This window comes from Notolepis coatsorum (genome assembly GCF_963971535.1).
Source record: "Notolepis coatsorum genome assembly, chromosome: 12".
Classification (NCBI taxonomy): domain Eukaryota; kingdom Metazoa; phylum Chordata; class Actinopteri; order Aulopiformes; family Paralepididae; genus Notolepis; species Notolepis coatsorum.
This window is the reverse complement of record NC_140176.1, coordinates 75,818,780-75,833,543: the sequence shown is the minus strand read 5'-3', so window position 1 is coordinate 75,833,543 and position 14,764 is coordinate 75,818,780. Positions and strand designations below refer to the sequence as shown.

The following is a 14,764-nucleotide window of genomic DNA, read 5'->3' as shown; positions in this document are numbered from 1 at the left end:
TGAAGTAAAAGTACTCTAAAGTGTTCTCTACAATGAAAATAGCAAAGTACAAGTACCTCAAAACTTTTTGGGAAATTAGCTTATTTGCCATCTACCCTGGAGTTAGACAAGCAGATACATACCCTTTTCTTCTCTGTGCGTGCATTAGGAGGGAACAGCCGCACCGTTAGCCTAGCTTAGCGTCATTCACTGGAAGTAGGTGTGCCAGTGTAGCCTAGTTCCCAACAGTCACGAAATACACTCAAAAACGTTCCTGTAAACATGTTGTGACCTGTGTATTTACCATGTGGAGAAATAAAACAAATTATTAGACATTTTCGTTTTCTAAGCAGATATATACTCGGAATTCTTTTTTGCCGAACTACTGCTGCCTGGGCGCAGTTCATCACCTCAAAAGCCAATTTTTTTAAAAAACAACAGGGCTTTTGAGGTGATGAAATCACTGCGCCCAGGCAGCAGTGGTTCGGCAAAAAAATATTCAAAGTATATATCTGCTTAGAAAACTAAAATGTCTAATTATTATTTAATTTCTTTTCTCCACATGGTAAATACACAGGTCACAACATGTTTACAGGAACGTTTTGGAGTTGTATTTGGAGTGTATTTCGTAACTGTTGGGAACTAGGCTACACTGTCATCTTTGTTTTAAGGACAAACTGGGCTATAGGAATATGTATGCTGCATGATTCTATAAATAGTTACATATATCACTATATATACTAAATAAAATCAAAACGTAAATTTAATCTCACAGGACTTTAATAAAAAAACACAGAACAAAAAGATGCGACAGGTTGCCTCCTCGTGTACCGGAGGGGACAAGTGATGCAAGGCTTCTGTCCTCACTACAACCGACCAGTGGGAGGCATAGTCTAGCAACGTTCAAGATAGGGGAGGGAAGAATTGGATAATACGAAAATGGGAGGAAAATAGAAAATGGGGAGAAAAAGTGGATACAAAAAAAAAAGTGTTCTTCCAAGTCTTGGGTATCAGGTGAAAAAGGAATATTCTATCAAAAAATGATTAAAGAAATGTCAAGATAAGTCCCTATGTGTTTTGTGTCCAAAAAGTTTGTTTTGCTGTAGTTCTGCTAAGATCAGTGCCCCTCAAGGTTGAGGTCAAGGTCAGTGGCCCTCAAGGTTAAGGTCAAGGTCAGTGGCCCTCCTTGTGGTTAGTGTTGTTGAGTTGACTGTCAAATGGAAGGTGGGATCGCAGAATGTTGTACCTTTATTGTCATGCTTTTTGTATGAGGCAATACAATTCAATATTAAAGAAATAATATTTTTTTTTCTTTTTTTAAATGTGTATGTGTAAAACCATATAATTATATGGTACAAACGGAATACAAATTATATATCACGTATATATATCCTAGCCCTTCCAGAAACTCTGTAATCCAGTTTAGAAAATTATAATTTTTTATAATTATAATTAAAATTATATATATGTATAATTATATATAATTTGGATGGCTTACAAAGCTTCTGGAAGGGCTAGGATCACACCAGATTTAATTTCAACCTTTATTTAAAATCGTAAGCATCTGACGTTTCCCTCATTTACAGAAACGACGATTTTACAAAATGTAAACAGTACATAATACAAACAATATTCACAGACATTTAAACACCAGAGTAAAAATTTAAAACGTTTCAAATAATTAAAAAAGATCAGCTAGTTACAACAGTTACAGGTAGTCACACAATGGTCTGAAATCATACGTTTAAACATTCCAAGGGAAGGGAGAACCTCCAATTTCAGAGAGAGTTGAAGGACATGCCATGAGTTAGAGGCATCAAAGGAAAAGGCTGACTTCAGAACAAACTTGAGGAACCCTAAGAACCATCCAGTCATTCGATCAAGTTGAATAGGTTCCAATATTCCAATCTAACAGTAAAGAGATATAAACAGGTTGTTTACCATAAATAAATACCAGTGTTTGTTGCGCCTTTCTGTAAGAGAAGGCCAACCCACCCTATCATACAGGACACAATGGTGAGTATCATATCTGTCACCAGTAATAAATCTAAGAGCTGATATGCAGAATCCAGAGGTTTAAGAGAGAGAGAATCAATCAATGCCGCAGCATGCCTAATTACATCACCATAGTCAAAAACTGATAAGAAGACTGATTCAACAATTATTTTTCTACTAAATAGAGAAAATTGGATCTGTTTCTGTACAGGAAACCAATTTTCTGTCGCAGTTTAGAGGCAAGATTGTCCACATGGAACTTAAATGTAAATTTCTCATCAAGCCACAGGCCAAGATATTTATACTCAGTGACTCTCTCTATACAAGAGCCACTGACAGTAGATATCCGCACATCATCAAAGTTAATATTCCTGGCTCTTGAAAACAACACAAACTTTGTCTTACTAGCATTAAGAACCAATTTAAGACTAGCAAGGGCATAGCATAAAAGGAAAGTTGCAATTTATCAATGGCCAACTGTACAGAGTCTGCAATACAGTACACAATTGTGTCATCAGCATACAAATGATACAGTAGCTCTTCAGAAAGCTACAATGGTAAGCTTGCTAACAAATAAAAGTGAGCAGCTAGCGTGCAGCACCACAGAGCTGTTATAAAGAAATCTGTCCCTCAACCCCAGAGGGTGTAGAATAGATGCTGCCATCAAATGTGACATGGTGCTGTAATTTACAGAAGCCTTTTTTTTTTATGAAATTAAATCAAATGTATTTTAATATGTTTTTAATATATATTTAGTCATTTCCATTCTATGGGGTATAAGAAGAAGATTTTTATAAGGCAAACACATTTTGTAAGTTTGGTCCAAATCTTACAAATCGATCATGAGTAACACATCAATAACTGTTAATGTCACGTTTTCCCCCCTGAAATTTAATTGCAACAATTGCAAACATCTCAGGGTGCATGGTTACAGGTCAGGAGACGCACTCATTGAACATTTTCTTAAGTTTACTTTTCCAAATGTATTAATGTGTGAACAATTCAGAAACAATTGATTACACTGTAAACACTTACTTGCTGTTTTGTGTTGAATTAATCAAAGAGGTCATTCATCATGGGTGACATCCTGGAGGGACTATGCCTGGAGAATTGTATCAACATCTGGAAGTCTGACTTCTACACCTGCCCCAACCTGAAGCACAAGGCCCTCCTCTTCATCCTCCGGTGCTTTGAGGAGATAGTTCATGTCTCTGAGGAGTTTCTGGAGCTGTCACTTCAGCAACTGGCTGACATCATCGAGCAGGACGAGTTCTAGGGAGTCCTCAGCAAGAACCGGAATTGTTAGATTTTTCACTGTCATTTAAATTACTCCAAGAAAGCCCAATGAACAAATGTAGGAATGCATACTCAAATCATAGGTTTACTCTCTCTTCTGTTATCTCCCCGCCTACAGCATTGACAGTTATAGACTAAATTACTCTGAGCAACTAAACTCTTCTCAGATGGAGGTCCCGGGGGGGGTGGTCTATTGTTGATCTGTTTGGGATTTCAGAGGTTGTAATGGACTGCAATGGATTGCATTTTATATAGTGCTTTTATCCACATTCACACACCGACAGCGGGGGCGACCATGCAAGGTGCCAACCTGCTCATCGCGAGCAGGTCTTGCTCAAGGACACTTCGACATGCTGCTGGGAGGAGGCAGGAATAAAACTGGGAATCGAACCGGGAACCTTTTGATTATTAGATGACCACTCTACCTCCTGAGCCACTGTCGCCAGTGTAGGTTGTGTAGGTTGTTGTGTAGGTTGTAGCGGGCTGTAGTGGGTTGTAGCGGGCTCAGTTTTACCACTATAGAACGAAGATAGAGATGTCATTGAAAGAAGACACTGCAAAGATTCCGTAGGTACTGGCCATTTCACTAGCTTATCGGCAAAAGGACGACCTGCCTAGTTTGTAAGAGTATTTTACTCTCTGGCGTGGGGTAGTCAGGTAGGTAGGGGGACTGCGAATGCCAGCTGAAGTGAGTGTAGGGGTCTTCCACTTGGCTGGTGTCTCGGTGTTAAACACACAGTAATCTGGCTGTGGCTCACAGCCCCTATCAGTAGCCGACACACTCCGCAAACCAGCCAACCAACACTAAAATAATGACCACGGCCCACGTTGTTCTATATGTCAGTAACCCCCCCCCACACACACACACTTTTACTTGTGAGGACACTCTTACATTATATTATAAACACTGGGCACTGGGGGGTCTGGAGAGGAATTATGTGACAAGTTCTTCAGCCATTCTCCTTGAAGCACAACACTGGACACTTATACAGAGGGCTGTAAATGCCAAAAGTCACATTTGACCACTCACACCTACACATTTGACTTATCATAGATTAATCGTTTACTTATGGTTTACATATTTATACAGACATATGCAGACACAGCACACATAGCTGCATTCGCAAGAATACACCACCATGCACACCTCTGAAAGTGAACTCTGTGTTGTCCCTTGTAAACGGATATCATCGTCTCCCTCTCTGCTGTCCTCTCCCATCTCTCTGCCTATCTCTGTCCACTCTCTGATGATCTCTCTCCCTCTGGCTCTTGGGTATATGTCCCTCACTTTGGAAATCTGCCTCTCGCTTGTCTCTCTTATATCCCTGTCACATTTCTCCCCCTCCCTCTCTGCTTCCCTCCCACCTGTCTCAACAGCAGTTCCCTTGTCCAAAGACGACCACTCCCATCTCGTCTTGTCTGACATCCCGACCCCACGCGCACACCCTGGCTCCCTCTCTCTCCCTCCCTCTCTCTCTCTCTCCTTCATTCTTGATTAACAGAATAACAGTATTTTATTTTACAGACCATTCAAGTCTTGTGGACTATTCAACTATTGTGAAAATCCACAGTTAAAAAGGAAATCCACTGTATAAAAAATATAGAAGTTATGTAAAACTAAACGTTTATAATTAACTAATATAAAACGATTGTGAAAATATTTGTATTTTAATTTATTTCAATAAATGCATGATACAGTATTTCCAAAGTCAAGTAATCGTGTTAACACAGAAACACACACACACACACACACACACACACACACACACACACACACACACACACACACACACACACCCACACACACACGCACATACACACACACTCACAACCCAAGGGGAATTTTTTTTTTTTGCTTCAATTAACAATTCCCAATGACGGGTGGGGGGGGGGGTTCTGAATGAGGGCTGAAACATAAATAATGCTACTCCAATGCTACAGTACATACATACTCACACTTATGATTAATTGCGATAGAATGACCAATTACAATGAAAGAATGTTTTTATTTCCAACTTACAACAAAGTATGTGCATTTGTCACAACTGCACTCGTATTCATTTGTTCATACTTTTTAATTTTTTTTAATTTTTATTAATGTGCATTCTCGTTATAAAGTATCAGTAAGGTGTGGGCTTCCAACATTTCTTTTTGATGGCCCTGGGGAGCAGTTTGGGCCTGAAGGTGAGAAGGAAAATGACCGAGATCCCCAGGAAACACAGGACGATGGGAAGGACCAGCAGAACGTACCAGAAAATGGACTCCCCCTCTGTGTCTGTACACAAAGGTGAGTGGAAGAATTCTACTTGGTGTCTTCTTTTCGTGTCGTCATCCTGACACAAGATGTCCGACCGGCCGACCATGTTGACCGTATCGGTCCTCTCAAACGTCCTGTACCACTCCAACTGGCAGCAGTTGAAGGGGTTTCCGCTGAGGAAAACCGTTACGAGTCGCGGGGCTAACATGTTCACATAGCCCGAGGGAATAGTGGACAGATCGTTGTCCCTCAGGTCCAGCGTTCGAAGGTCGAGACTTAGCAGCGAATGGGGGAGATGGGTAAGGGAGTTTTTGGAGATGTTTAATGACTTTAGCCTATGGAAAAGAGTCAAAAAGTCTAAATCGTGTAGTCTTGTGTTTCCTAAGCCAAGATGCTGTAAAGTCCTGCTAAGACTTTGTACTGATCCAGGTCCGACAATGAGTCCCAGGTTGTCGGAAAGCTCCAAGTGCGTTAGGGACATCCCTGTGAATGCAGATGACGGAACTCTTCCCAGATTGCATCCCTTAAGATAGAGTTGTCTTAGAGAGGCCATGTTTCTCCACACCACACACTCTGAGATATGTCCTCTACTGTCCTCAGCTACCTCCGGGCAAATGTCGATCATATTGTAGCTGAGATCCGCTGACCTAAGGTTTGGTAGGGAAGAAAACAGTTTGGAGGGCAACCACTGTAGATTATTCAGACTCAGGTTGAGATATGTCAGACTGCCGAGCACCTTCAATGCACCTTGATCGGCTATGATTTCCGTCAACCTATTGTTACTAATGTCCAGCTCATACAGACTGCTGGGGAACTGCTCCAATGTTAGATTCAAGGCTTCCAAGCAGTTGGTGGACATCCGAAGTCTGGACAGAGCGGGCATTTTGCGGATGAATCCTTCCGGGAAGTAGGTCACCAGATTCCCACTCAGATCCAGAAGCTCCAGGGAGGAGATGTCGCCGTGGAGATCTTCGTCCCACAGGGGAGCCGTCACGTTGGTCACGTTGCCCTGCAGGTTGTAGAACTGGACACTGTCGGTCCGGTTCGGGGAGGCGTCGTCATCTGCCAGGTGTTCGTAAAAGCTCATCCTGTTGCGGGACAGGTAGAGGTTCCGTAGGTGACTCCGGTTGGGCAGAAATGGGAAAAAAAAGAGTTTGTTGTCTGTCAAATCCAATGTCTCCAGGTGGAACGTGTCCAGAACACTCTGGTTGGCGATGAACCACTCGATGGAGTTGTGGCTGGCGTTCAGGACCACTAGATGGGTCATTTGGAATTCCACCAGGCACGGCAGGTAGTTGAAGGCCAGGTTGAGCCGCTGGAGCTTGGGAGTGCCGCCATTGAAGGCGCCGTCGATCTCGAACAGGTTGTTCCTCTGCAGGTCCAGCTCTTTGAGCTGGTGGAGGTCCTGGAACGAGCTCTCGTCCAACCTCAGCAGGAGGTTCCTGGAGAGGTTAAGGTACTCCAATGACGTCAGGTTCTGGAGAAGGACGGATGCCATATTGTCCTCGAGCCCATTGTCAGAAAGATCTAGAATTCTGAGCCGAGGCAGTTTTAGCAGCACATGGCCCGCTTCTTCGAATCCAACGTGAAGACTGTTCTCTGCAAGATTCAGACTCTCTAATTGCTCAGAGTGCTGAAAGGTGTTTGATTCGAATGTCTCCAAGCAGTTGCCAGCTAAGCTCAGGGAGCGTAGAGAGGGGTAGCGGAGGAGCGAGTTATTCGTTAGTTTCTGAATGTGATTGTAGTTCAACTGAAGCTCCTCTATGTTATCTGGTAGATCCACAGGCACAGAGGAGAGCTTGGCATTGTTGCAGAGAGCCGTTTGTTGGACCTGCAAAGAAAATGAGAACATAGTTCAACTTTAAAGTGTGCGTGCGTGTGTGTGTGTGTGTGTGTGTGTGTGTGTGTGTGTGTGTGTGTGTGTGTGTGTGTGTGTGTGTGTGTGTGTGTGTGTGTGTGTGTGTGTGTGTGTGTGTGTGAGAGATAGAGAAAGAAAGAGAGAGAGAGAGAGAGAGAGAGAGAGAGAGAGAGAGAGAGAGAGAGAGAGAGAGAGAGAGAGAGAGAGAGAGAGAGAGAGAGAGAGAGAGAGAGAGAGAGAGAGAGAGAGAGAGAGAGAGAGAGAGAGCTTGGCAGCACTTTAGCAAACCCCACAGAAAAAACCCTACAGTAGCTCCTTTTTTTCTGTGATACCATTGTTGGATTTGAAGTTTGTGTAAATGCGCTTCAAGTTTTCTTTTAATCTTAGCTACGGTGGTAAACCTTTGTATTCTCTCTCACTCTCTCTCTTTCCCCTGTCTAACCTCTGAGTGTGCTACAGTACCTCCGCTTCAGGGCTAGATCCACAAAGAATGGATTGCACTGTGCTAATTGCACCCTTACTTACAATTCATTATGAATTGAAAATGGGGGACCCTGATGTAAACAAGACGAAAGTCTTTCTCTGGTCTGCATCCCCTTAACAATTGTGTCTATTGAGCCGTACAGTATTGTACCCATTCTGTAATCTGTTAATAACATTTTCATTTTCATTCAATCAATCACCTGCATCAAAGGTTCTGGTGAACTTACTGTATGTTCTCACTGTTTTATCATCCAAACACCTTGTGACAGAAGAATGCCACAGCTGCAGTTTCTCTTCAAACTGAGTTCTCATGAATCAGCGTGTACTTGTTGACCATATTCACACGGCGGCCATTTTTCTCTAATGTCATGCTCAGGTTGGGATTTCTTTCCATTTTAAGGTGAGAACAGGGTGGAAAGAGATCCCAACCTGGGTATAAAATATATAAATTAGTACTACTGAGTGTAGTGCTAATCAGATGTATGTACAGAGTTGTAATATGTATCACTTTGTACAGTGATACAGGTATAAAGACACTATGGTAGTAGTCATACGGGCCAGCAGCATAACTAGTAAGAGTATAGGGATATGTACAGATATACATATAGTATCTACAGATGTGTAAAAGGATTATGTGCAGGTATGTACAGGTGTGGATCGATATGTATATACAGTGAGTTATGAGTTATATGCAGGTATATACAGCAAGTAGGTATGTAGAAGGATTATATGCCGGTATTCACAGATATGGATATATATATATAAATGTAAATATGCTGCATATACAGCACTGTTGTACATGCTATCATACAGAGTATATGGGTAGACTATAGTATGAAGTGGGTAGATTATTATGATAACTATGATTACAGTGTAGGGCAGTTGTAGACAGTGAAAGCAGTAGGTAGGTATAAATGCGGTATAGGCAACAGATCAACTAATTAAATAAATTAATCGATTAGTCGATAAAGTCCTATGACTATTAATTTAATAGGAATTTCTTTAGTTTGGGGGCAGCCCTAGTAGAGCCACACTGTCAGATTCAGCTACTTGGCTTTACTTAATATTAATAATAATTCAGCTACATTATTCATGTATTTAAATTTTTCACAACATTTTTAGTTTTTGTTTAAATAACAATATTAATTTCAAAGAAAGGTTCTTATGAATGGAAAACATTGTGTATGTCCAGCTGTGTGAAAGGTATAGGGACCTTACCAGGAGACACGGGCTGTGCTGTGGGTGGCACATGGCTGGCATCAGGACGCTCCACATGGGTAGGAGACAGAGCAGGGATGTGGGGGTGAGCCTGTGGTCTGGCATCTTAACATCCTCCCTGAGGGGACAGAGAGCGACTGTTAAGGCTGGGTTCTATGAGAGCTTGTCTTGTCTTTCAAACGGGATGACTGCACATTTAAAAACTTTTTGACACAATTCATACTACTGGACACTTCACTTCCCTACTCAGCCGCGACCATGCTGTATGCTCCTGACACTGGTCTACATTAGGGCTGGGGAGGAACTCAATACAGCGATATATCGCGATACTTTGCATGGCGATATTATATCGGTACACTGACGCCAAGTATTGATAATTAAAACAAATTGTAATAATACTTTTTCTTTTTGCTTGACAATCCCATTTTGCTGCAATACAAATGATTGGAGTGAGGTGAACAGACATAGGAAACATTATCTTGATAAGAACATTTTAGATTCCCACTCCTAGTATACACAGTACTAAATGTATGGAGAGAGACTGATAGCTATAGTCTATAGTTTGATGTACACACAGCACAAAATGCATGCAGAGTGATATGCATAGCATACTGTTTATTGTTTGATATACATAGTACTAAACTACTAAATGTTTGGAGAGTGATACTGTATATATAGTCTACTGTCTACTGGTTGATGTACACAGTAATAAATATGGACATCTACTGTCTATTGTTTGATGTACATTGTACAAGATATATAGAGAGTGACATGTATACTCTACTGTCTACAATTTGAGGTACTGTTCCATTGCACTGTATGCAAGGTCCTTTTGTTGTTGTACCACGTGTGTCTGTTGTACTGTGGAAATGTTGTATTTGTACAATTGAACCATTCAGATGAAGAACCATACAAGTCTGTTTGGAATTAAATCACTTGGAGTGTGAATGTGATACATCACCCCAAGATACTCAACCTTTACTGTCTTTAACTATGAATGTATAGAGCACTCAAACTTGTTCGTCTGAAAACGTAAAGAACAACACCACTGTTTTTGACATGCAAGCCCCAAGTCATTCGTGCCTTGATCCAATTTTCCTAGTATTTCACGATTACCAAAACGTTTGATAGCTATTTCTTTTCCTGGTTCACCACTGTCATAGGCTTCCAGTGTATCTGAAGTCTGAACACCTATGTGAATAATCAAATTTAGGCTAAAATGGTGGCGCAGTGGTTAGCACTGTTGCCTCACAGCAAGAAGGTCCTGGGTTTAAACCCCTGCCAGCAGAGGGTCTTTCTGTGTGGAGTCTGCATGTTCTTCCCGTGTTTGCGTGGGTTTCCTCCGGTTACTCGGGTTTCCTCCCACACCAAGAGACACGCAGGCTAGGTTTCCTGCCATTGCCCTTGACCATGGTACTGGCATTACAACTGGAGTTGGTCGCACGGTGTGGCTGCCCACTCCTCCTAAATGGTGACTAAATGTATGTATGGAGGATTTTAAATGAAGTTATTTTTAAATAAATAAATAAACAATCAAATAAATCCACCACAACTGGGCCTTTGAAGTTAACCAACCAAGCTCCAGTGTTTCTTATAGGTTAACAGGTTTATAGACCACCGCAACACTTCCGGTATTCTGAAATCATGGGAGAGAGAGCGGGGGGAGAAAATGAATTAATGTGGATGAGAGCCTCGATATTAAGTGGTTGTATAGCTACGGCTGTAGGGGTGTTGGAGACATGATCCAATAGACTTTTATACGCCTGAGTCTCCTGAACACGGAGAGACCAATCCCGAGTCGATTGGCACTTTCTCTGCCGAGCTATAGTCACTTTTCCGCACCTACTCCCGAACTCTGCATGCGCAGATTGTCCACGGAGTCTAGGTTCATCAATCTGCGCATGTGTAGTTCGGGAGTAGGTGTGAAAAAGTGACTATAGCTCGGCCGAGAAAGTGCCGATCGACTTGGGATTGGTCTCTCCGTGTTCAGGGGACGCATGCGTATAAAAGTATATTGGATCATATCTCCAGCACCCCCACAGCCGTAGCTACAACCACTTAATGTCAAGGCTCTCATCCACATTCATTCATTTTCTCCCCCCGCTCTCTCCTCCATGAGCTCAATGTAACGTGGAAGTGCCGTGGTCTATACATAGAGGGGAGTCAGGTAAACAGGATAGTCCAAGTCCACACACCAAACTCACTCAGCCCACGTGTACCTGCACAATCTTGGTTCTTCATGGCAAATCTCATTTGATATGTCAACACCAACGCTGTCTCTCACAAGCCCTAAAGGCAGTGGAACAGTCCACCCCACCCCCCAAAAATAAGTAAATACAGAGGAGGGACATTTGCTGAATTAATATAAGTATCTCAGTCTTTTCAGTTGTATGGAACAACAGTAGTACACAACCTGTAGCCTATATATAACCGTATATAACCTTTAATACATCTGTTGTCTATATATAACATTGGATAAACCTGTAGCCTATATATAACCGTATATATAACCTTTAATACATCTGCAGTCTATATATAACATTGGATAAACCTGTACTGTAGTATATATATATATATATATATATATATATATATATATATATATATATATATATATATATATATATATATATATATATATATATATATATATATATATATATATATATATATATATATATATAACCTTATATAACCTTTAATACATCTGCAGTCTGTAACCTTATATAACCTTTAATATATCTGTAGTCTATATAACCTTATATAACCTTTAATACATCTGTAGTCTATATAACCTTATATAACCTTTAATACATCTGTAGTCTATATATAACCGTATATAACCTTTAATACATCTGTAGTCTATAACTCTATATAACCTTATATAACCTTTAATACATCTGTAGTCTATATATAACCTTATATAACCTTTAATACATCTGTAGTCTATATTTAACATTGGATAAACCTGTACTGTAGTCTATATATATATATAACCTTATATAACCTTTAATACATCTGTAGTCTATATATAACCTTATAAAACCTTTAATACATCTGCAGTCTATATATAACCTTATATAACCTTTAATACATCTGTAGTCTATATATAACCTTATATAACCTTTAATACATCTGTAGTCTATAACTCTATATAACCTTATATAACATTTAATACATCTGTAGTCTATAACTCTATATAACCTTATATAACCTTTAATACATATGTAGTCTATATATAACCTTATATCACCTTTAATACATCTGTAACCTATATAACCTTTAATACAACATATGTAGCCTATACATAACATTTAATACACATGTAGCCTATATATAACATTAAATAACCTTTAATACAGCACATAATAGCTTATAGCTGTATATAACATGTAATATAACATATGTAGCCTATATAACCATATAACGTTAATACAACATATGTAGCCTATATATAATTGTATATAACATTTAATACACCACCTACAATACAGCCTGTATATAACTGTATAACCTTTCATACAACACATGTAGCCTATATATATAACCTTATATAACCTAATACATCTGTAGCCTATATATATAACCTTTAATACATAGCATATTATGTACATATAACTGTATATAACCTTTAATATATCCTTTTTTAGACATCTAAGACACTGACATGAACTGATTAGAAACAACATTGATATTCAATAGCCTAAGAAAACATTATCTAAATGCAATAGGCTATTATTGCAATTAGCAATAATTGGAGAGCAATCATTTTATAAAGAATGTTCATAAGTCTACCTTTGAAAGAAAGAAAGAAAGAAAGAAAGAAAGAAAGAAAGAAAGAAAGAAAGAAAGAAAGAAAGAAAGAAAGAAAGAAAGAAAGAAAGAAATGAACACCTATTCAAATAATTAAATGTTAAGACATTGCTATGAAGGGGGCTTCAGAGACGAACATGCAATTCAACTGACTATAGGAAATTAACACTCATATCCACAATGGACCCAGAAAAGTCTCATTGCAATGTGCATTCTATCAGTATGCAACGACACCATGCGACACTGACATGCATATATCTGTTGAGCAATATGACATCTTAATAATTTATAATCATAACTCTCAATTATGCCTATGCACACCCAAGACGAAACTGGCTTTATGTCAAGGTTCTTTCTTATTACATTATAGGCGATCGAAGGACGCACTCATCCCTTCATCATTGATAATCCGAGTAAACTAGGCATTTGATCATTGATTATAAGAGTCGGCGAATCATAAACTGCACAGTGCCATGTCAGATTGGTTATTAAAAGTGCATAGCGCAGTGATAATAACCTGTCGTGCGTGAGATGCAGCCCCAGAATTCACTTACACTGGTGGTTAGGTGTGGGTCTCCCAGGCCACTGGCGGTCGAACCTCTGACCATATCGCTGGTTCACTCGGAGGAGGTGCAGAGTCGGTGGATTCTCTCACTATGTGAACGCTGCTGCTGTTGCCTTGTCTCTCTCTCTCTCTCTCTCTCTCTCTCTCTCTCTCTCTCTCTCTCTCTCTCTCTCTCTCCCTCTCTCATCTGACTCTCTCTCTCTCTCATCTGACTCTCTCTCTCTCTCTCTCTCATCTGACTCTCTCTCTCTCTCATCTGACTCTCAGTCTCCCCCCATCTCTCTCTCCCCCTCCCTCTCTCTCTCTCTCTCTCTCTCTCTCTCTCTCTCTCTCTCTGACTGTACGACCGATGTCTCTTTAGTACTAGTTGCGGAAGCAGGCAGGCGACGGAAACTTACTAAAGTCACATGGACATGTCTAAATTAAAAGAGGTTCGCAAGACCAGGCCCCACAGAAACATATCTGGGGACAGTGGAACTACAATGAGAGTGGAGAACAAACTGTGGCAGCTAGAGTGTATAGCAGCCTCTACCGCAACCGTTCACAGTTCACCCCCCCCTACTAGTTCAACTCCTGTCGTTAATCAGCCGATCTACTCGAGAGGAAACCGCACGATCACACCCTTCCTGCTGCATCAACCCTGTCATCACCCCATGCCAATTTTTCACACCCAGTCATGCAAACTGATGAGAAATGTTTTGTGCATTAAGTATTGTGCCATAAATATAATACCATAGCAGATTGGGCATCAACATTGTGATAACCCCAGGAAGAATAGTCGCTGCTGAGGCAGTGACTAATGGGGATCTGAAATAAAGAAATAAAGAAATAAATAAATAAATAACATTTGAAGTGCTCTATTTAATTATAGGCATATCACATTAAAACCATAAAAAGCCAAATTATTTCCTTATTTCATGCTCAAATTAGAGCAAAATAATTTTTTTCCTCGCACAATTTTGGTAAGTGTTACTACCAAAGCTCATATCAAACCTACACCCCTGTCATACGCTCTACAAAATTAAGCTGATCAAAGGTAACAAGAAGTGGTTTCTTGTATTTGGTGCTTGATAAAAAAATAAATAAAAACACATCTGTCACCATGTGTTTTCCCATAGCACCAATTGGTACCAGAATAGGGAATTAGAATCAGGAAGTGATGGGACTGCCATCACAAATCTCTCTAAACTTCCTTCCTGCTTTTTCACATTCTGCTCTCACTTCTGAAATCAGGGCCAAGGTGTGATTGACCTTATGACACTTGAGCTCCTTTAGGCAGTCAGTCATTAGATACATATGG

The 14,764-nt window shown here is 40.3% G+C and overlaps 1 protein-coding gene across 1 annotated transcript; it reads right to left on the bottom strand.

Moving 5' to 3' along the window:
* Positions 1-5,285: 5,285 nt before the first annotated feature.
* Positions 5,286-13,601, bottom strand: nrros (negative regulator of reactive oxygen species). The gene is made up of 3 exons (XM_084326640.1): positions 13,454-13,601; positions 9,087-9,204; positions 5,286-7,358 (listed from the first exon to the last, which is right to left on the bottom strand). The coding sequence occupies exons 2-3, from the start codon at positions 9,189-9,191 to the stop codon at positions 5,391-5,393; spliced, it is 2,073 nt and encodes a 690-aa protein (XP_084182766.1). The 5' UTR covers positions 9,192-9,204; positions 13,454-13,601; the 3' UTR covers positions 5,286-5,390.
* Positions 13,602-14,764: the final 1,163 nt, after the last annotated feature.